We start from the raw sequence: 24,319 nt of genomic DNA, 5'->3' as shown, positions 1-24,319 counted from the left end.
ATCTCTTGTTGCAGTTATGTTGAAGTATTGTCTTTGTTGTAAGAGTGAGTTGCATGAGGTGAGTAATTATGTTGAGGTGTTAAGGGCTTCATTACGGTACGATGAGGACGAAGTAGATATTTTTTAGTTGTATTTTGTGTTGATACGGAATATGGGAAAGGTAATGTCCCCATCATAATCTGGCTAGGTGAACTCATGTCTCTCTGGGAAAGTTAATTTCTGTGGGAGCAGTGCCTGGTTGGAGCTAATGGAGGATGTTATTTGGCAAGATTTTTTTTTTCCATCTCTCTCTGCTGTACAGCCTGTTCCCTAAAGTCCAGCAATCCTTGCTTGTGCCTCACACATGCACAATACCACATGATCATAAATGGTGCCTTCCATATTGAATATATCCTTGGGTTGTATAATTCAGTTTGAGTGCATTGGTAGTACCATAGCAGGGGTTTTTATGGTACATCAGTGGGTCTTGTGAAAAGCATTGAAGTCTCTTATTAAGGAAATGTAATTAAACAGACTATCTCCTGCTCCAACTTGGGATCAAACTGACGACATTTCAGACAACATATGATCTCCCTAGCCAGTCAGTCACCATTTTCGATTGTGATGTAGTGTCGTGTATGTGTTTGAAGTGTGGAGGAGAAGGAACATTGTTCAGTATTCATTGGAGAGTTGGGAAGGTTTTTTGTTTGTTTATTTGCTTTTAGGGGGTGCAATGTAATATCATGTGAATGAGATGGATCCTGTGCTGAAGTGAAGAGTTGTGTACCTTTCATGTTCATGTGGTAATTGACTGGGAGTACTTTTTCTTATTTTTTCTTGGTCTAAGTGATCTGTAGTTGTTGACTTTGTACCACCATGGTCAGTGCTCTCTTAACTCTGTCTGTATAAGAAATACTGTTATCTTTCCAGTTTAATACTGATATGCAGTTAATTAACTTACAAAAAAGGACTGTTCATAGTCAGTCATGATCTCCCTTTGATTCAGAGAAAGGCCACTTAGACTGCTAGTCCAGAGAGTACTGACCACAACAGTACTTCCTGTTACTGTATTTTTCTTAAAGTTTGTGTGTGTGTGTGTGTGTGTGTGTGTGTGTGTGTGTGTGTGTGTGTGTGTGTGTGTGTGTGTGTGTGTATTTCCATGTTTGTAGCCAAGATGGGAGCCCATATTGGGTTTGTATAATTTAATGTTGTTCAGATAAATTGTTTATTGACTGTTTTCAGTCACTGATGTGTATGCGTTGAGAAAGTCATGTGTGTATCAAAAGTAGGTCCAGAATTTTAAAGATATCTCATTAAAGAGAGTGACTCGTTAGAAGTGGTAACTTAAGAGTGTGTTTGAGATTCATGTCCTTCAGGAATGATGAAATTAATAGTTGATTATGTTAATGAAGTAGTCATTATGTTAAGTGTAAGCCGTTGTTCAAGTGCATGTATATATTGTCAGAGCTGGCCTGCTGCTTGTTGAGTTTTGAAATGTGATATATTGCTAAGTCTACTACTACTACTACTACTGCCTGACGCCATAATCCCGTAAGGGGTGGCCATTTGACTCTGAGTTATTTGTTTTACATGGAGAGGCACTAACCCTCCACCAACCCACTTGTTGACACATAGGGAGCACGTATGGTTTGGTTATATGGTTACCACCCAGCGTTGTAAATGGTTTCTTGGCTTACAGGAAACCATTAGGCTTGTCACTCAATGTAAAGCCACCTGTAATGGAAAGAAAAGCAATAAGAAGTGACAGGAAAGGTGGGAGAAATAGGAAGAGAGGAGGGCAGGCACAGAAAAAGAATGATAAAGGCTAAGGAAGAAGTAGGCAGCACTACATCAAAGCCTTTAAAAAAAAAAAAAAAAAAAAAAAAAAAAAAAAAGCGAAAGTAGGGGGGGGGGTAGGTAGCTGGCGGAGGAAAAGGCTAAAAGGTAATGATGAGACGAGTAAACCTCTGTGGAACTTCGGAGTGGCCCTGATGAGAGAGGGTAGTGTTTGGAAACTCCCTGTACTGTTGTTTGGAGATGATACTGTGTTGTTGAGTGAAGACAAAGGGGAGCTGCAAGGCTTGGTGATGAGTTTGGGAGAGTGTGTAAGAAACGGAATCTAAGGGTGAATGTAGGGAAGAGTAAAGCGATGGTCTTTGAGAGAGGTGAAGTCAGTGAATGTACAGCGAGGTTGGATGGTGAGGAATTGGAAAATGTGAGTACGTTTAAGTACTTGGGTAGTGTGATGAGTAAGGATGGAGGTTTGGAGGGTGAAGTGCTTGAAGGGGTACAGCAGGGAAGAAAGGTTTCTGGTTCCTTGAAAGCAGTGATAAGAAACAGGGAAGTGAGCATGGAAGTGAAAAAGTTATTACATGACAGTATTGTGATACCAACTCTAACGTATGGAAGTGAAGCTTGGACGTTGTTGGAAGGGCACAAGTCAAGAGTGAGAGCACTGGAAATGGGTTATTTAAGAGGAACCTGTGGAGTCATATGGAGAGAGAGGCTGACAAATGAGGATATAAAGGAGCGTTGTGGTGTGGATGTGGATTTGATAGGAAGCGTTAGGAGGAATACACTGAGGTGGTTTGGCCATGTGGAGAGGACGAAGGGTGAAAGACTGACGAAGAGAGTGTATGTGAGTGAGGTGGAGGGGGGGGGAGGGGGAGGCCAAGGATGAGATGGAGGGATGGGTTGGAGAGGTATGTGAGAGAGGGGGGTGTGAGTTGGGAGCAGGGCAGTGAAATGGCAGGAGACAGGGCAACGTGGAGGCGATTTGTTTGTGGGTACCCCGAACGGGATTGAGGCGCCTGGCAATAGATAGATAGATAGAAATGAAATTGACAATATAATGTATCACCCTCCATTTGGCAGAAGCAGCCATGCAGTAATAAATTATGACTTCAGGATTGCATATGACGTTACCAGTAATGAGAGTTACAAAAATAGTCTGAACTCCAAAAGGGCAATTATCATGACCTGAAGGAGTACGTCTTAGAAGTAGATTGGGAAAAGGAGCTTAGAGGACAAGATTTAAATATTATTTATAGAAAACTTGTGATCTTTATGAAATAGGAGTCCAAAATTACATACACAACACAAAGAAACAGAAATGAAAATAACGAAAGGGTTTAATACAAAATGTAAAAAATCAAAAGAAAAAAGAGGCTTTCATTGGAGTAGATACAGAAGACACAATAGTGAGAGGACATACAGCAATTATAAATAGGCAAGAAATGATTATACAAGGTAAGGATAGAGGCTCAGAGACAGTTTGAGGAAGACATTATACAGTAAATAAAAGTAATGATCAACCTAAGTCGTTTTACAGCTACATCCGAAGCAAAACCAGAGTTAAAGATAATATACAGTCCATTACGGTTGAGGGGATCATCTGTACGGAGAAGGATATTTGTGAAGTACTAAATAAGAACTTCCAATCAGTTTTTACAAAAGAAAATAATTTTAAAAGATGATATGGAACATGCAATGGAACATGCATGCCCACATGCATTACCAGATATATAAATATCCGAAAGAGAAGTACAGGATGAGGCAAGTAAGTTAGACGAAGGAAAAGCAAATGGTCCTGCTGAAATTTCAGGTTGAGTACTACATGAATGTGCAGAAGAGTTAAGCAAGCCATTGTATTTAATATTCGAGGAATCCGTAGGTCAAGGTAAACTACCTGATATTTGGAAGAAAGCAAACATTGGTCCCCTGTTCAAGAAAGGGAATAGACAAAATCCACTAAACTACCAACCAGTATCACTAACCAGCGTTGTAAGTACGATACTAGAAAAGCTGATAAGAAAAGTTTAAATTATCCATCTAGAAGAACACAGTACGGTGTTGGAGAGGTATGTGAGAGAGGTTACAGAAAAGGAAAATCGGGTGTTACTAGTCTACTAAACTACTATGATAGAGTTACAGAAACATTAAAGAAAAGAGAAGGATGGGTGGACAATGTCTATTTAGATTTCAAGAAAGCATTTGACAGTACCGCACCAAAGACTTTTATGGAAACTGTACCATCAAGGAGGTATCCAAGGCAATCTGTACTGTTGGATGCAGGATTTTCTCAGAAAAAAGGAAATGAGAACAGTATTAAGGGGAAATTACTCATCATGGAGGGAAGTGACTTGTGGAGTGCCACAGGGCTCAGTGCTGGGACCAATTGTGTTTAGTATATATAAATGATATAGACAGTAACATTGGAAATGGAAACTATCAAAATATGTTCGCGGATGATGCAAAAAAATTCAAAGGAAGATTACTAACAGATTCTTGTGAAGAGCTGCAGGAGGAATTAAATAAGCTTCATGAATGGAGTGATAAATGGCAAATGGAATTTAATGTGGACAAAGTGTCATGTAATTAAGTTTGGTAAAATTGAGAAGAGACCAGATTGGGATTATTAATTAGGAAGATCAACCCTATGCATATCAGAAAGTGGGAAGGACCCAGGAGTGATAATTATTAATAATAGGCTATCTCCAGCTGACCACATCAGTGAGAAGGTACATAACATGTATACAATGCTTGCTAATATGAGAACAGCATTCGCATATAAATGAAGGCATACTGAGAAAGATTTACATCATTCATCAGACCAACCCTGGAGTTTGCATCAGTAGTCTGGAATCCTCATTACAAAAAACACATAGATAAGATTGAAAAAGTGCAAAGGGCAGCTACAAGATGGGTACCAAGCTTAAGGAATGTAAGCTATGAAGAAAGACTAGAAAAACTTAATCTACTAACTACAGGAGAGAACGAAAAGAGGAGACACGATTATGCTATATAAATGCATCACAGTTACTGTGGTATTTGTGTTAACTTCGTCAGTTTTTAGGTACAGTATTTTTTAATGCAATGTTAATTGTTATGTACTGTATGAGGTTGATGAGGCCACTTGTTTTGTCAGGTGTGATGCTGATAAAGAGATGTTGGGTACTTGACCTGCATATGAATTTAGTCTTTCGAACTGTATCAGTGCTATGGTGATGTGTGTGTATATGGGGAATATGTGAGTTACTGTGGTATTTGTGTTAACATCATTAATATTTAGTTGTAAGATTTTCTTATTGTGTATGTGTGGTGTACAGTACAGTATTATAGTCTGTTCTGACCATGCCCTTTATAGGTGGTTTCACTTTCCTATTTAGTCATGTAGTGCCAGGGGTTAATACAAGCAGACAGATTAGTAGATACTGTATATTAAGTGATTAGAAAAAGTTTTACATTAGTAATTCCCTACCTTTTTCCTTGTTTTTGCCATTATCTCTGCCTTGAGTTGTAATCCAATGTTTATAAAGGTAGCATATTTTGGTACAGCATTTTATATATAATTCAGAGTTACATGTCATTCTTTATTTGACACAGCTGCTGTATTATTGATAATTAGGTGTATGTAAATTCAGCAGTGCATACTTTTTGCTCTCATCAGACGGTATCTTGCCACTTGCTGGACCAGATGTACGTGTCCACTTCCCTGCCTCTCCTCACTCCATCTGACCTCAAGCGCCCTGAGGTCACTGGCATAGCGTATACGTAAGTTGACCCTACTCAGTTCCTCTCTGTCTATGTGCATAGTACAAATTATTTATTTTAGAATTTTCTATGGTGTTACTTACCGAGCCTTTGAGGCGAGCAGGATGAATTTCCTTACATTTATTAGAAATTATTGGACTTCACAGATGTTATGGACATAAGTGTAACCCTGCCAGTATTGTTGAGCATATGAAGTATATACTTTATACATCCTGTGTGTGCAGATGTGGAGGTCCAACAGTGTACTCTCCCTACACTTGGCTCGGGACTAATGTGACAGTGAGGAGACCAACCCCAGCCCTTGCACTCCCCAGGAACAAAGGCGGCAAGGGTATGTTGCTTAGTCTGCTATGTACAATTATCTGATTGGTTATATGATTCTTTTATGGGTTATGAGTCATGGTGCCTTTGCATGTTGCAACCCAGTACCTAATACAGTACTAATATTCTCTATCTATCTATCAATTGCCAGACGCCTTAATCCCGTAAGGCCGTAAGGGATTGCCACAAACAAATCGCCTCCATGTCGCCCTGTCCCCCGCCATTTCACTGCCCTGCTCCCAGTTCACATCCCCCTCTCTCATATACGTATCCACTTCATCCCTCCATCTCATCCTTGGCCTGTCCCTCTCCCTTCCCTCCACCTCACTCACATACACTCTCCTCATCAGTCCCTCGCTCTCCATCCTCTCCACGTGGCCAAACCACTCAGTGTGTTTCTCCTAACGCTGCCTGTCACATCTGCATCCACACCACAGTGCTCCTTCGCTTCCTCATTTATGAGTCTTTTCCTTCCATGCTCGCTTCCCTGTTTCTTATCACTGCTTTCAAAGAACCAGCAACCTTTCTTCCCCGTTGTACCCTTTCAAGCACTTCACCCTTTAAACTTCATTCCTTACTTATCACGCTACCCAAGTACTTAAATGCACCCACATTTTCCATTTCCTCCTCATCCATCCTCACTGTACATTCAGTGACTTCATTTGTCTCGAAGACCATAACTTTACTCTCCCCCACATTTGCCTTTGGATTCCATTTCGTACACATTCTCCCAAACTCATTCACCAAGCCTTGCAGCTCCCATTCATTTTCATGTAACAATATCGTATCATCTGCAGACAGCAGTACAGGGAGTTTCCACACACTGCCTGCTCTCATTAGGGCCACTTCAACATGTAATGTTCTCAATTTCAGATAATTTCATTGGGAAGAGATATGTGTAGAGTTTTTTTTTTTTAATGATATTTGACAGGGGGTACTGGTTGATTGAGGTGGTGCAGTGACAGTGACATGAAGATGTTTTTGTAAATAGGTGCATATAGGAAATTTTCAAGCATAGCAAGTCATTAGACACCTTGACCCTGGGGGATACTGCCCTAATTATTCTTTGTGGACACATACATCATTCTTAAGCAAAACTAAGCAAGGACGCAAAGTCAGTGTTTCAGATCCTGCTTCACTGCAGGTTGGAACCAGTCTTGGGCTAATTAACTTAAAATATTATAATTTTTGTTAGCAGCCACCAAGTGAACACAGCTCACCAATGAAAATATGGAGCACTGTGCCTTTTGAAATGGAATCAACCATTCAGTGCAGTGATGTAAACTACTTTTCTGACATTTCTTAAAACTACCAATATATCAGTAGGTTGGATATCATGCTACAACAGTGTGTTTATTATGTGTCTTATGGAAAAGTATAAGAAATATGTTGAGAGTAACCCTTTACACTTTCATTACTGGAGAAATTGCATGAAAAGATTGTCATCGGTTATGTGAACGTGACACCTGAGGACAGAAAAGAAGACTTTTTATGTTTTTCATTTCATTGTTTATTAATATTTCATCTCCCATCTCTCTCTCACTATTGTTCTGTCTATCTCCTTGACAGGTGGGGAGGACAACAGTGCACCAGATCAGGCGGCCTGCAATTCCCTTCTGCAAGAATTATCAGTTCTTAGACGCCTTCGTCATCCAGCTTTCCTAGGAGTGATGGCCGCCTGTCATGTTACAGCACCCCATCCTGACTATATAACACTGGTCTTCCAGCAGGTGCCACTAGGATCCCTGTATCATCATCTTCATGTTCAAGTGAGTCAGGAGCAGCTATATTTATAGGGAGATGGAAGCACTGTTGGTTGAAACATCATTGAGATGAAATAACCATAAAGAATTTAAAGAAAAAAAGAACTGATAAACAGAAAATAAAATGCAGGATGTATTTTTGCATTATTAACTGAAAAAGAGGAAGAATACTGACAAATGGAAAGAAAAAAGAAAATTTATAGCTGCAGGATGTACCTGGAACTGCCCACCCTCCTTTGTTTATTTATTTATTTTATTTTTCTGCGTACCGGTATATTTAAGAATTGGGAGGTCATGTGGAGGTGGTAGTGTATTGGTACAGTCGGCCTAAGAAGTGACAGCAAAGTGTCCAGAAGTTTTCAGTCAGCGATAATGTACAAACTTTTCTTTGAATCTTTACAAGGAGAAACCTATTATGTTAAATTGTTACAGAAAACATTAAGTAAATGAAAAAGTACCAGTATATTTCAGAATTGTATGAATCAGTTCGTTAGTTACGATATTAGGAAATCCTAAAAAGAACTAATTGAAATTTTACAACTATCACTCAGGGACAGTCAGGAATAATTTGCGGAGTTCATATGTAACATATTAACACTCTAATTTCTTAGTAACATAAGACTAAAAGGAAATGTGCTTAAATATATTAAAATCAGTATATATTATAATAATTCCCGTTACAATACTAAGGAATAATTTCAAGTCGTTTATTTCTGTTTTTGTTGTCTTCATGGACGACGACAGAAAGCGGGAATGCGGCGTAAGTTAGAAGGCTATTTTAAATGGTTCAATCAATTTGCACGGAAGGAAACAGTTTTTACTCAAAGACATGCAGTTATTACACTGCATCTGGCTAGTTTTTCATTGAGAAAATTCTCTTGCAGTTTTAATATAAGCCAAAGGACTGTAAATGAATGAAAACTAAGGAATATGTCGAAAATTTGCTGAGAGTCGGAGCTCCTTGGAACTTGTGTCATAGTCTAGTATCCGCAGTGTCTAAACAATTGGAAAGAGAAATAAAATGCAAATGTTCATTAACAAGCCACTGAGTTCAAACCCTTCAGATCAGCATTTTCAGTTAAGCAGGACACAGGTTTATTTTAAAAGAAGGATACTAGAGACTATTAGATAAAGCAAAAAGTATGTGCTTTTGCAAGAGTATAAGCTCATGTTTTCGTTCTCTTCATTGCCTAGTGTATGAGAAAAGAGTAAAACCTGTCATATCTTCTTATAGCTTAAAATAATTTTGGATTACTTAGGAATAAAGTCGTTATAAGCGGGGGGAAGACAAGGAATAAAAGGACGAATGGTCTTGCTGCTACCGCAGGTAGAGTATCAATTTTAAGATACACTTTATTGTCGTGGCATGCATATTGTTGCTGTGTCATCACCACAGCAATTGAAAATAAGGTAGTGTATTGCAGTCACAAGAGTTTTCCTCAACTGGTCTTCTAAACTACAGCATTCTGTATTTGAAATCCTGCGCTCCGTGCGCGGAGTAATACATAACACATTCATTCAAATTGGGAGACATAATATCTGAGTGTTAAGTTCTAATATATCAAAACCTCATGTTATTCATTTTACGTAATCTTTAGTGTGATATACAGTACAGTAATATGTATTTTATTATACATTACGTAGTGGAGGCACAGAAGTTTTACCATATATTCAATAAGTTTTCATTGAATGTATATCAGTGCAGAGTGACCGAAGCAATCTGAAACTCTGTCATTACTTCTTTGGGCGACTGTAAATATGAATATTGATTAGTTGGAAATTTTGAGAGTGTAATGCTACGTGTTTTAGGGTCCGGCTTCCTGTCCCGTAAACGCGTTTGTAGCGGGGCTCTCTTTCTGTACCGGAGCTTAGACAAATAGAGAGGTAGGACACAAAAACTCAAGGCAACAACCTTACACGTGTATTACTAAGTTGGACAGGGGAACGAGTAGATGTCACTGATACAGATACACTGGACAATTACAACTCTTACGTCTAGATATGGGTTATCAGTACCGCGCAGGATACTGCTCGGATCACAGTTAATGGCACTTGAGGCAGAATATTATTAATTATAGGAAGTCCGGGTTTTATATATTTGTGGAGTCGCTAATATTGTTCCTTGCTAGGAAGTGTTTCTTTGGCACTGGGGTCTGGATATAGTCTTAGCATCAGGAGGTATTTACTGGTGGTAGCGTATTCACTCTGATAGATCTGACTCTCACTGGGTGGCCGTGTTTGCGGTTACACTGTCCCTGTTACTCACTCCACCACTTTGGTATTATCACTGACTTCCATTTGAGGATTAGTTCACTGTTCTGTCTCAATGTTACTAGGTCACAGACACTGTACTATCACTGTCACTCCCTTCGGGTCCGGGGGTCGTGGCAGTCAGGTACAAGGGCGGTGGAGGTGTCACAGCTCCGCTACTGACGGGGCTGGGTTCCGCCAGGAGACTCTGTATCCAGAGGCCACAGGATCACACGCAGGGGCGTCCTCTCTCGTCTGGGGCTGTGGGTGGCGGAGGGTCCCACGCTCTCGGGGCTGGGGCCGAATAACTGCCTGAACCTTTCGTTCAGGCTTCTGATGGAGGACGAAGTTCTCTGGCGCTGAGGTGTGGGGAGTTCCCGCCTGGGAGTCCTGAGGGCGGTCTGGGGTTCCTGAGGGCTGCGGTCCCAGTGCTTGGCGGCGCTGTCAGGAAGGGGCTGCGGCACCAGTCTGCGTCGGTGTGTGTCAGGTGGGTCTCCTCCAGAGCCGGTTGTAGGGAGCAGAGGCCAGGGGAGACCAAGGGGCCTCTCCAGTACTCCTCTAGACCCGAGACTCCTTCTGGGTCATGGGTTGGGGAACAGGCGTCGGCTCTGGACGGAGGAGCGGCTACAGGCCGTCTCCTCCCATAGGGCCCAGCTACTGGCCGTGGCCTTCTGGGGGCGCGGCTACCGGCTGTGGCCTGAGGGAGGGAGCAGCTACCAGCAGACCCAAGGGCACCTTCAGAGCCGCTACAGGCCATCTCCTGGTTCCCCTCAGAGCGGCTACAGGCCATCTCCTGGTTTCCCTCAGAGCTGCTACAGGCCATCTCCTGGTTCCCCTCAGAGCGGCTACAGGCTGTCTCCTTCAGGAGGGTTGAGCAGCTACAGGCCGTCTCGAGAAGAGCACCTTCGGAGCGGCTACAGGCCGTCTCCTTCAGGAGGGTTGAGCGGCTACAGGCTGTCTCCTTCAGGAGGGTTGAGCAGCTACAGGCCGTCTCGAGAAGAGCACCTTCGGAGTGGCTACAGGCCATCTCTTGACGAAGGTGGGAGTGGCTACAGGCCGTCTCCTGATTGCCCTCAGAGCGGCTACAGACCATCTCCTTCTGGAGGGGAGAGCGGCTACAGGCTGTCTCCTGACGAAGACGGGAGTGGCTACAGGCTGTCTCCTTATTTCCCTCAGAGTGGCTACAGGCTGTCTCCTTATTTCCCTCAGAGTGGCTACAGGCTGTCTCCTTATTTCCCTCAGAGTGGCTACAGGCTGTCTCCTTATTTCCCTCAGAGTGGCTACAGGCTGTCTCCTTATTTCCCTCAGAGTGGCTACAGGCTGTCTCCTTATTTCCCTCAGAGTGGCTACAGGCTGTCTCCTTATTTCCCTCAGAGTGGCTACAGGCTGTCTCCTTATTTCCCTCAGAGTGGCTACAGGCTGTCTCCTTATTTCCCTCAGAGTGGCTACAGGCTGTCTCCTTATTTCCCTCAGAGTGGCTACAGGCTGTCTCCTTCAGGAGGGGTGAGCGGTCACAGGCCATCTCCTTCAGGAGGGGTGAGCAGCTACAGGCCATCTCCTTATTGCCCTTAGAGTGGATACAAGCCGTCTCCTTATTGCCCTTAGAGTGGCTACAGGCCGTCTCCTTATTGCCCTCAGAGCGGCTACAGGCCATCTCCTGACGAAGGCAGGAGCGTCTACAGGCTGTCTCCTTATTACCCTCAGAGCGGCTACAGGCCATCTCCTTATCAAGGGGTGAGCGGCTACAGGCTATCTCAAGAAGAATACCTTCAGAGTGGCTACAGGCCGTCTCCTGACGAAGGCGGGAGCAGCTACAGGCTGTCTCCTTATCAAGGGGTGAGCGGCTACAGGCCATCTCAAGAAGGACACCTTCAGAGCGGCTTGAATACAGTTGGTTCTGAGGCAGGGAGATACATTTAGGGTGTCCCTGCCACATCACCTTCCACTCCTTCGTTCCTGTCACCAGTCTCACCCTCATCACCTGACTGAACCATTTCCCCACGTGTCTCTGTCTCATTCACCTCGCCCATAAAACCATCAAAGTCCAAAGATGACACTACTGACATCACATCATCATCATCTTCCCCAGGAAGTGTAGCAGATGATGTAGAGGCAACTGGCTCCTGTTGTTCTTGAGTTTGGTAGTAGCATGTGATGAGTGTTTTTTTTTTTTTTTGACTTCCATATTGTGCCTTTCAGTGTAATAATGAAAAGTGGTTTCTACTCCGCTGAGCACTTCCTGTGTCCTAAGGTAGCTGGTTTCATTTGCCTTGACCTTTTCTCTCAGAACATCCACTGCCACTGGAATTTTACTGATCTTTGTCATAGGCACATCTTTGTCCTCTATTGGATTCTGCCCAAAAGGTTGCTCAGATCTGGCCTCTTGTGCAGCATCTACTGGAGGGGGGGGGGGTTCGTTTAATATGGGAAATGACAGTAATGGCCTACTTTTTTCCCCGATTTCGTTCACTTGGGGTTTAACTCATTCATTATGGTTTTGTGGACCTGATTATCCCCTGCTAGTTCACTAGGTGAAACGTTTACCCTGAATATGTTAACTGTGCGAGGGCACTGTATATATATATATATATATATATATATATATATATTAGGGCAGGTCGAAAAGGAACCAACTTAGGGTTACCTGAAACAGTCAGAATGGTGCTCCTTTACAATGACAAAACACTACGAAAAAATAATGTGTCGATATATACGTGCCCACTCAAGCAACTTGGATAAAAAAAAAATAGAGTTATTTTTCAAAAACCTTAGAAACACATGCTATTTTTTTCGGATGAACTAAAATGCAGTTTCTGTGTTAAATTTCAATTTTTAAAATAAAGTAACAGTTGAAATAAATGTATTCAAATCATATGAAAGGCATTGTTTCATGAACAAGAAAAAGAACAGTAGAAATGGCATGAACAGTTGAACACATCAAAAGTCTTGTTTACTTTCACGCTTTGGGAACAAGGTGACATGGAATATAGGGGGACTACTGGGCCATGGGAGCAGGTTGTGAAGCTTATGCACAGAGTTGGACACACACACACACACACAAAACTGCGAGATCGCTTACACTGGACGAGCATACCATGATGTGTTTATGCCCAAATACTTTACTTGTGGTGGATGTGACATCCTTGACACGACGTTCCACCCCTTGGGAATGGCAAGGGTACACGTCCGGTACGATGGGTCGGCTTTCATCCATTTGGTTCAGTCTGTTCTTCAGCAATGGAGGAACTGTGACAGAAGAAAGTGCAACCAGCTCAGTGTACTTCTTGGCGTCGAAGTTTATCTTCAGTGCTGATTTTTCAGATATTCTAACTGAGGCTTGGTCATCATTCTCATTTGTCTGTGCTTGTTTCATCAACTTGATCGCCATCAAGCATATGCCAACATCTTCAGTATCAGCTGACAACGGGATGTGCACTGAGTGACATAAGTAGCTGTTATTGGAAAGCACAGGGCGAATGATCACCTGGTCCTCCAACGGCAGCTTTTGAAGGAGGTTAACCATGAAGAAGAAATTTTGGGCTCCATCCTGACACGAGCTGTTGGCTTTCACCCTTAACCACACAGGAGCATAGTACGGTAGTTCACAATGAATGAAACGAGACATTTTAGGGTTGGTGATGGTTTCTCCTTTGACATGGAAAGTCGCAGTACATGATTAGCTTTTGTAAGCCACCTGGCATGATTTAGCAGTTCTAGTGGTGCAGATGGTCCCACACCATCATTAGTATCTCCACTTGGCAATTGCAATGCCAAACATACACGGTACAGGTAGCCATGATCTTTGCTAAGATCATTTACAACTCCTTCTGGTAAAATGCAAGTTTTTCCAGCTACACGTTCATAACCAACAACTGGAAGATCTGTTGGGTCAGATTCAAGCGATGGACCTACTTCTCCTCAGCAGCCTCGTGGACCTGTTGTCGAACCATCAACTGCCTCAAAATACCTTCAGAAAATTATTTCAGCAAGATGCAACAAACAAACAAGCCACTGTAGTGGTCTGCCAAGCTGTGTTTCGAGCTCACGGATCACTCCAATTCTCTTTCCAGTTTTGACATTTGTCCCAACACAGACGATAGCTTGCAGTGAATCTGTTGAATCTTTCTCGAATGACAGACATGACTTCCATGGCAATATCTGCTGCTCTTCCAGTTTCTGGAGTAACATGGTTGATGTAAACGGCATCAGGAAAAGCAGCTACTGAGTAGTGATCTTCCTTCCTGATTCTCTGACCATTTGGAGTTTTCTTTTGAGTGTCTGATCGATTTTTCCATCGAAACCGATGCAGACGATCTCCTTCAATTCATTTTCATGCTGTTGCAATGTGACATCTCTCCAGTATTTTCTCTGATGGCGGAGTTTACTGGGAACAACTTTATTTTCTTCACAAAGAATATTCATATCTTTCAGTGCTACATTTACAATGGAGCAGATGTCTCTGTTGCTTACTTGACATCAATCAGCTACACGACTCAGCTCAGGATAGACTAATCTGTTCTGACTGTTTGCTTCCATCTACTTCTGCAGTATCATCATCAACATACTGATCATATTGTTCATTACAGGCATCACTGTTGTCAGTACATGCTGTCATTATGTCTTCATTATTTTGCTTAGTATCTCTAGTTGATTCTTCATAGAGCTTCCTTTTCATCGCTTTATTTGCTGCACAATTATTTTGTGCTGTCTTTTTCCGGTCTATTCCACCAATATACATTTTTCTGCAACTATTTTGGTCAACCCAGAAAGTCCACTCCTCAGGCGATATCTTGTCTGGTCCAGCGCATTGACACTCAGACCTCTCACGTGCACTGAAGTTTTTGAAACATTTGCAGTGACTAATGTCAAATTAGGTGTCAGAGCTGGCAAGTTTCTCTGCGTAGGTGTTGGAAGTCCTTTTGTTCACTGGATATTTCCTAAGCTCCTGTGCCTTTGCTATCGGGCGTTTCACACGGATAACAACACTGTCGTAATCAATAGTTGAGATGAAAGCTTTCTCGTAAATTCCTGCTACTTCAAGCGCAACAGTTTCCGCATAGGCTTGGGTCCTCAGTGATGGATTTGTGGATTTATGATCCACATATGCCCTTATGACATCATAGCTAGTGGGCAACTGATTTACCAGAAGACTGCATGATGAACCGAAAACAGAGTCTTTCGTGCATTCTTGTGTGCTGCAACTGGCCATGATTCCTGTAAAATATGCAGACTCATACAAAATTCAAATCTGTAAACCAGTACCAGTTCGTGTAGTTGGCAACAGAAATGCAAAACAATGGGTTATCATTTATTGAGTTGCCAGTCACCGGTAATCATTGAATGCTTGGAGCGTCAGTGTCTTAAAAACTAATTTGAAAGTTGCTGGAGTAGCAATGACTCATTTTTAAAAATACAATTAGTTCATGTGAAAACGTACTATAGGTCATCAAAATAGCCGTGTTTCGTCGAATTTTAAATTGTTGACCCACCCTAATATATGTGTGTGTGTGTGTACATATAGAGAGAGAGAGAGGCACTCGTCATCCACTCGCTCAATGTAGTGCTGCTCTCGGGCGCCTACCCTTTCCTCTCTTCCTTCTTCCCAGCCTTCCCCCACTGTCTTTCTTTCCTTCAATCTTTCCTCTTCCCTCTGTCTATGGGTGACTTTATACTGAGTGACAAGCCAAATGGTATCCCGTATACCAGGAAACCATTTCCAACGCTGAGTGGTAACCATATAACCAAATCATGGCGTCTGGTGGTTTAGTGGGCAATTAAGGAGCCCCAGTCGGTTTGAGCCTATGCAGGTTTATATCCAAGGGGTAGTTGGGGTTTGTTGCTCACATAATGCCATTCAGGGATGAGTGGGGCTGGTCACTCTCATCTTAAATGTCAAGACCAACTTGCTTAGCCCAGGGCTGCTGCACTCCTCATGGGGCAACACTGGATTAGATGAATGAATATCTGTATATATATATATATATACTGTATATATATATATATATATATATATATATATATATATATATACACACATATAAACTGTGTGTGTGCAGTATTGAGCTTTGGTATTAGTGGATTTTGACTGATGAAATTTTCAAGCTAGAAGCTGACAGTCCTAATTGTGTTCATTAGTAGGAGAGCATGTCATCAGATGTCAGTTGATGGTTAATGAAATGTGACACAAGGGACAGCAGTAAACAAGATACTACTGTACAGCCAAATGCACTAATTCCCACACTGTGACTGGACAGCATCACGACTTGAGTGTGGGTGGTGCAGTGGAAATCCTGACGGGGGTGGTTGAGGCTCTTCTCTTCCTCCATGCCCATGGCTGGCTTCACTGTGCCATCTCCTCCCACGCCCTTCACCTCACCTCAGCTTCTAATGCCAAACTTGGAGGGTTTGAATTTGCCACTGAAGTTCATGGCAAGGTTAGTGTGTTGAGAATTATGTGTACTTTATTCCTTGTCTGTTATTTTGGCATGGTATTACTGTAGTTGTAATTTTGATATAACTTACAATAATTTGTATTATGTACCTCATGATTAAGTTCCCCATTTTACTTTCAACAAGTGCTGTCCCTAGTAATAAAAAAAATGGCACACAGTAAAATGCATACTTTCACTACACTTAGCTTTATCTTAATACCAGCTTAACCATGTGCTTTGTCATGCTTTCAGCAAAATGTAATTGTCATTCTTGAGACAATAGGTATACGGTATCCCACAATTTTTCAGATTCATCCTCCCATTTTTTTTTTCCCCCCCCAGAGAGACAGAGGCAGGAGTGAAAACATTGCCATTGTGCATCTTTGGTGATGAAGATGTTAACAAATAATGGATTTGGCTATGACTGAATGTCATATACCAAGAAGGCATGATATATATTGTTTTCTTATACACTGTACAGTAATCTGCAGACATAGAATCAGATATATTATGGTATTATACCACAAACCCCAGCAGATTTTCTTTTTTGCTGAATGACAAGAATGCAGTATCACAGTACTACAGGTATTATAAGTTTTTAAGTAATTATCTTTCCATTATTTTCATGTTTCATTGATCATCATCCATCATAGATAAATACTACCTCATTTATTAGATGAAATCTCTTGACCCTAATTTTGCACCTCACATTCTTTTTTTTTTTTTTTCCCCACGTCATCTTTGAGTGTTGTAATTGTGTTGTAATAATTCATTGTTGTCACCCTTCATACTTCTATTTTCACTTCATCATTCTTAATCCTTCATCCTCTGTCACAAATTAATCATCAACATTTTTTATTTTTTTTTCATCATGGGCCACAGTGTATTATCTTGCATGACTGTGGTACTTGATTCTAACTCTTCCCTCGGTATGTCAGGGGTGCAGCATGAAGGCCCCAGGTCTAGTACGTGCAACATGGCTGCACCCTTGGCAAGCCCCTGAGACACTGAGTGAACAGATGGTTTCTGAGAGATCTGAGATTTACTCTCTCACCGCCATAATCTGGGAGATCTGGTCAGGTGAGTTGCTATGGCTTTGGTTAGTTGCCAAAATCACAGTGTGATAGCATGCCATTATCTGTAGTATGACATGAGATTTTTGAGATTTAGGTCATTGCATAGATATTTATGTGGTAACTTTAGCTGTAGATTTTCATTTTACTGATGTTCAGACTCTCTTAATTAACTCTGACTCCACCCTTCAGGCATGCCTCCTTGGTCTGGCATGGATGAAGGTGAGGTGGTAACAAGAGTTGGGGCAGGGGAAGTGCTGCCTGCTGTGGCTGGTGAACCTCCTTCACTGATCACATACCTCACTCAGTATGGCCTCAAGTGGAATGCACATGAGAGGGAATTAGACCTTTCAGAAATACACACAATGCTGCGGTCTCTCAGGGTTTGTATGAAAAGATTTTAATGAATCACTCCATGTAGTACTGTATATAAAGTTTATAATGTTTATCAGCTTCAGAGTTAATCTGTTTTAACCATTCATTAACTCACTTGATTGCAGGAGTTGAATTTCTGTTGAATAAATAAAATATTCATCAGACTGCTGTACAGTACTTTCATCACTCCTCCAGTTGTCATATTAATTTCCCTTTTGTGCATTAGATCCAGTCCAATGAAGAGGATCGAGTGCCAGCAGTGCCAGCCTGGGGTCCTCCTTCCATCCCCAATACACCAGTTATTGGCCGACACTCTAAGACTTCTCCAACCCACTCCCAGCCCTCCAGTCGCAAAATCAGCACGTGCTCCCTCTCTAGTCAGTCAGAAGAACAGAGTACAGAGAAAACTGTCCCAGTTGCACCAGCTAGAAGGAAAGGGTCAAGATCCTCCACAATGGTTGTTTCTGGAGAGGTACATCATCCTACCTCCCATGTTGCCCCACAGACCAGAAGTGGAGGCCTTTTGGGGAAGGTGAAACCCCAGACTTCCCCAGCAGAAACAACTAAAGTCCCAGGAAGTAACATAGGGGGTGTGGATAGTGGTTTCTCAACACCTTGTACCCGCACACCCAGTCCCAGCATGGACACCATCACTAGTGCCAAGTGAGAAGCTTTCTAGGCTGTTTAAGTATGGCTGAGTTAAAAACATATGTATAATAATATGGTGTAGAAAATTATCATATTTTGCATTTTTTATCATAAGACAGATATTCAATAAGGAGACAACTAATCACCCTCTGTTTGAAAGTTAAATCAGTGACATAGGCATATCACCAGGAACTTAAGCCTCATTCTTGTTCATCCCCTTTGGCATGGTCTGTAAACAGCATTATATGGCAGACTGTAGACAGTGAATGAAATTATCATCCCAGAATAGTGCTATGTGATTTTTCATCATTGAGACAGTCACACCAAAGCATTTCATGTGCCATTATTCCCCCTCATCATTTCATAAATCTGCATGTAGTCTGTAGTCTGTATTTTTCCATATACTGATTCCTTGTTTAAGCTTTTTACCAAAGTGCTTTGTGTATGCTACCATTCTACTTAGTTTTGGCTTGAAAGCTCATTTGTTTATCATCGTCCGTATTAAACTTATTTAGTACTGATATATTACTTTAATCAGACTCTCATTACTCTTTTTCTGTATCACAAGACCCTGATCTCCACCTGTTCTGTTCCCTTCCTGGTTTTTGTCACATTACATTTTCTGTTTGTGCTTCATTGTGTTACTAATTATTCCATACCATCTAAGACAGTGAAACATTACCAGTTTCACTGCTAATTTCTTTATTTATGCTTTCATTCATATATTGTCACTGGTATAATTATGCAGTACTCATGCAGTTTAAAGTTCATAGCTGATATAGATAGATAGATATATATATGTACACAGTAGATGTAGATATATATGAGGTGCTACCCAAAAGTTCCAGTAATTTGAATATTGTAGGAAAATAAGTTACCTGACCTCCTAGTTCTCACTGTCGCCTTCAAAGTAGTCCCCTTGGGCATGTATACAGTGGTCCCAGCGTTTTTTCCACGAGTCCATGCATCCCTGGAAGGCTTCAGGCTTGAGTATCTTCTGCAATTCTGTCTGGATCTTCTCAGTTGAGTCAAACTGACGCCCTTTCATGCGTAATTTCAGCTTGGGAAACAGGAAAAAGTCGCAGGGGGTAAGGGCAGGTGAATAGGGTGGGTGGGGAATGACTACCGTGTTAGTGGAAGCCAGGAATCACTGGACACCAATCGATGTGTGGGCGGGGGCATTGTTATGATGCAGGACCCAGTCCTTGTTCTTCCACTGTTCTGGATGTTTGCAGCAGATGGTCTCCCTCAGACGCTGCAAAAGTTCCCAGTAAAACTCTCCGCTGACAGATTGACCGGGTGGGACAAATTCCTTGTGAACAATCCCTTGGATATCAAAGAAAACGATCAACATCGACTTGACGCTGCTGTGAACTTGACGTGCTTTTTTCAGCCTCGGTGAATTGGGAGACTGCCATTGCGATGACTGCAGCTTTGTCTCCAGGTCATAACCATAAACCCATGATTCATCACCAGTTATGACCCTGGAGATGAAGGTGGTATCATCTCTGACCTGATTGTTGAGCTCCCAGCAAACTGCAATGCGATGTGCCTTCCGCTCATCATTCAGCAGTCTTGGCACAAACTTTGCAGCGATGTGTCTCATGCCCAACACGTCTGACGAAATGCATTGCATGCTTCCGTACAACAGTCCAATGATATCACAAACGTTATGGATAGTTCGTCTACGATCTGCAAGGATAACCTGATGAACATTTCCAATGTTTTCAGGTGTTGTTGCCGTTGACGGTTGTCCAGAACGGTCATTGTCTTGGACAGACGGACGTCCTTCCTTGAACTGCTTGTACCAGAAAAATGTTCTTTGGAACATGGCATTGTCACCAAAGTATTGCTGAAGCAATCAGTGAGTTTCTACAGCCGTCTTGTTGATCTTGAAGCAGAACTTGATGCAGGTTCTTTGTTCCATGAGGTCCACCATTGCAAAACCACCAGACCACCTACACACCTCGTTACATTAGTAAGTGTAGCTCAACAACAGGTTTGTTACACTGACCCACAAGGGGTGCTGCTGACTCCTCCTAGTGGCAAAAGGCAAAACTGCAAACGGTTGGCTCCCTCTGTTCTAATATATGAAACTTTTGTGTAGCACCTCATGTATATATACATACATATCTCTCATCTCATCAGCCGTGCGAGTGTCCACTGCAGGACCGGCCTATCCCGACCGAAGTGGGGACGATACAGCCAATGTATCTCTACTAAGTGGCATAGGCTGTCTAGTAGAGATTGTATGTAGGGTGAGAAGTGCTTGTAAGTGTGATTGTTGTGTTGGAGTGGCTTTGGATGTGTGTGTAGTCTGTGAACCAATGTAATCGGCCTGCGCAAGCCGACTGGGTGCAAGCATACTTTATAGAATGTGACACTGGTTCAACCACAGCCCCCTTGTGTCCGCCAATGCAGTACGTGGCCAGAAGAACACTCCCAAAGTTTATTACCCTGGTGGGACGCGAACCCTCGTTTTTCAGTGTACGAAAAGGCACACTTTACCATTGTACCACAGAGGCTCCATACATATATATATATATATATATATATCACCATCCACTCACTCAATGTAGTGGTGCTCTTGGGTGTCTGCCCTGTCCTCTCCTCTGTCCATCTTTCCTTCCATCTTCTTCTGTCTTTCTTTCCTTCATTCTTTCCTCGTCCTTCTGCCTACGGGTGACTTTACACTCCCTCTTCTGTCTTTCATTCCTTCATTCTTTCCTCTTCCTTCTGCCTGTGGGTGACTGTACACTGAGTGACAAGCCAAATGGTTTCCTGTACACCAGGAAACTAATTAATATGCTGGGTGGTAACCATATAACCAAATTTTGGCACCCTTGGTTCAGTGAGTAATAACAGTGCTGCAATCGGATTGAGCCGGTGAAAGTTTATATCCAAGGGGTGGTTGGGGTTTATTGCTCATGTAATGCCACTCAGGGATGAGTGAGGTTGGTCACTCTAATCTTAAATGTCAGGACCAACTGCCTAGCCCCGGGCTCCTACACTCCTCATGGGGCAATGTAGGATTGGATGATGGATATATATATACCTGTATATATATATATATATATATAAATCAGCATACAGAAAATACCATTCAACTGAAACTGCACTAACAAGGATTCAGAGTGACTTGGTGGCAAACACTTGTAGTGGGATGTCCTCTCTCCTAGTTCTTTTGGATCTGTCTGCAGCTTTTGATACAGTAGATCATAAACTATTGTTGGATGATCTGTATTTTTATGGCGTTCGTGGTAGTGCCCTTTTGCTCCTTAAGTCGTATCTGTCGGACAGATCTCAGAGAGTGGTTGTTGATTACGCTAGCTCTGATTCTGCTCCTCTTCTATTTGGAGTCCCTCAAGGATCAGTTTTGGGTCCAATTCTATTTACTATCTACACAAGTAGTTTATCATCTCTACTTGATGCTCATGATGTGTCCTGTCACATTTATGCTGATGACACCCAGCTCTATGTTAAGATGTCAGATATCAACGATACTAAGACAAAGTTTGAATCTCTAATGTCTGATATTAAGATTTGGATGGCTAAGAGGAAACTTAAGCTGAATGATGGTAAAACTGAGATCATCATCATCAGAGGAAACAGAAGGGGTGATGACACTGACAATGCCCTGGCTTTGAACATTGGCGTGTCACAGCTGCATCCAGTCAGTTCTGTTCGAAATTTGGGTGTTTACTTTAATTCTAAGTTAAATTACAAAGAACATATTAATCAGGTTGTAAGAGGGTGTAACTTGCATATCAGAAATCTGTACTCTGTGAGAAGATTCCTGAATAGATGGTGCCTCTTAACATTGGTCCATGCAGTGGTCTTGTCTCATGTTGATTATTGTAATTCACTGTGGGTTGGTCTTCCAAATAATATACTAACAAAAGTTCAGTCTGTGTTGAACAGGGCGGCACGGCTTATCTTTGGTCTCCCCCCGAGAACCTCAACTACCCCGTTTCTGATTGAGTTGCATTGGTTACCAGTAAAGGCTAGAATTGAATTTAAACTGTGTCTTATTACATTCAAGGTTCTTAAGTTTGGTGAACCGAAGTATCTTGCTGAATTGTTAAAACTCCCATCGACACGCCCGGGTGTGATGTTACGCAGTGAAGATGATTCCTTGCGTCTTGATGAGCCAGGAGCTATTCACCAGTCATCTTTCTCTGATCGTTCTTTTGCTTATAGAGTCCCTAGATTATATAACAGATTGCCATTGTCCATAAGACAGCTCTCTACTGTTGAATCCTTTAAGAGACTGCTGAAAGCCTTTCTTTTTTCAAAATGCTATGACCTGGAGAGAGGTACTATGACGGATGATTATAGGGTTTAATTATTGCCACTTTCATGTATATATGATGTAGCTTGTATTATATACAAGAAATGTCACAATTCTTGTAATTGTAAAAAATAATGTATGTGTGTCGAGCGTTAGTGAATTCCCAAAAGGAAGAACTGGCGCTTTTGAGAAACAAAAGGCCAGATTATTATTATATATATATATATATATATATAGATATATTATAAACAAGAGTACTGTATAAAATATAAACTTCCCTCCTACACCTTCCACCTGCAGGTCCTCCTAGAGTACCTTTCTGTTTTCTGTCATATGGCTTGTTTCTGGGGAGTATAAGAATGGCTCTCTTTGTTTTTCTTGTGCTTTTCAGTCAAAGTTTTTTACCACCACCACTCTGCTAAATTCATACTTTTTTTCATCTGCCGACATTTTTTCTACAGCAGCAAACTACACATTTATCAATTTAATACAGTAGTCATGTTCCTCGTGTCACCCTTCCCATCAGAAACTGCTGTATCATTTTTTTATTTTAAAAAATTGTTAGTTCCACACAAATGAACACCTGATATTTTTTCCTGTTGAACAGTCTTTGCAATATTCACTTTCTGCTGCACCCACCATGTTCATTCCTTTGAGTTACATATGCAGGCACACATCCTACATCGCTCCTTTTTTTTTTTTTTTTTTTTTTTTTTTTTTTTTTTTTTAAAATGCTTTGAAGACCTGTTTACTGCTATTGTTGGTGTTCCTTTCTTCACCACATCTGTTTCTGTGCTTCTCTTTCTCATATGCTCTTTCTCATATGCAATAGCCTGTTTTTTTTCTCTTTTGTTCGTTTTTCAGGTGGAAAGACTTCCTGTTTTTATACTGTACTGTACTACAGATGGAGAGAACACTTTAAGGAATTGTTGAACGTGGAGGATGGAAGTAATGCGAGTATAAGTGGCTGGGGAATGGCTGGAAGAAGGAGGGAGGTGAGAAGACAGGAAGAAATCAGTAGGATAGAAGTTGTGGAAGCAATGAAGAAAGTTAAATCAGGGAAAGCTCCAGGAACTGATGGAGTGTGTGGTGAAATGCTGAAGCATGGGGGAGAGATAGTAGTAGAATGGATGTGGAAGATGTGCAGATTGGCCTGGGAGGAAGGTAGAGTCCCGGAGGATTGGAAGTCAGGTATAATTATTCCCTTGTACAAAGGAAAAGGGGAAAAAGAAGTGTGTGGTAATCATAGGGGCATTTGTCTTCTTAGTATAATAGGAAAAGTGTATGGTAGGATACTTATTGACAGAGTTAGAGAAAGAACAGAGAAATTAGTTGGAGAAGAACAGGGAGGCTTTAGGAAGGGTAGAGGTTGTGTAGATCAGATATTCATTCTCAGATCTTTAGTGGAAAAGCTTCTAGAGAAGGGAAAGAAGTTGTATGCGGCATTCATGGATTTGGAGAAAGCATATGACAGGGTGGATAGACTAGGATTGTGGAGAGTGTTAAGAATATATGGAATAGATGGGAAGTTGTTGAATGCTGTGAAGAGTATGTACGATGGTGCGAAGGCTGCAGTGTGTGTGGATGGTGAACTAAGTGAATTTTTCTCTTTGAAAGTTGGGTTGAAACAGGGAT

General features: G+C 41.7%; 1 protein-coding gene across 3 annotated transcripts in view; it reads left to right on the top strand.

The window, feature by feature from the left end:
* LOC145413846 (uncharacterized) overlaps positions 1 to 24,319 on the top strand; it is a 232,670-nt gene that overhangs the window by 169,778 nt on the left and 38,573 nt on the right. For all 3 annotated transcript variants that reach the window (XM_080283512.1, XM_080283511.1, XM_080283513.1), the window contains exons 5-11: positions 5,429 to 5,532; positions 5,757 to 5,854; positions 7,423 to 7,622; positions 16,121 to 16,300; positions 17,236 to 17,377; positions 17,563 to 17,753; positions 17,972 to 18,408. In XM_080283512.1, coding sequence (XP_080139638.1) covers positions 5,429 to 5,532; positions 5,757 to 5,854; positions 7,423 to 7,622; positions 16,121 to 16,300; positions 17,236 to 17,377; positions 17,563 to 17,753; positions 17,972 to 18,408 — 1,352 coding nt within the window. The remainder of the gene's footprint in view (positions 1 to 5,428; positions 5,533 to 5,756; positions 5,855 to 7,422; positions 7,623 to 16,120; positions 16,301 to 17,235; positions 17,378 to 17,562; positions 17,754 to 17,971; positions 18,409 to 24,319) is intronic.

Source organism: Coenobita brevimanus, chromosome 97 (assembly GCF_032717465.1).
Source record: "Coenobita brevimanus isolate Jiangsu-jjx chromosome 97, ASM3271746v2, whole genome shotgun sequence".
NCBI classification, from domain to species: Eukaryota; Metazoa; Arthropoda; class Malacostraca; order Decapoda; family Coenobitidae; genus Coenobita; species Coenobita brevimanus.
Note: the sequence above shows the minus strand (reverse complement) of the source record. Positions and strands in the feature narration are given on the sequence as shown.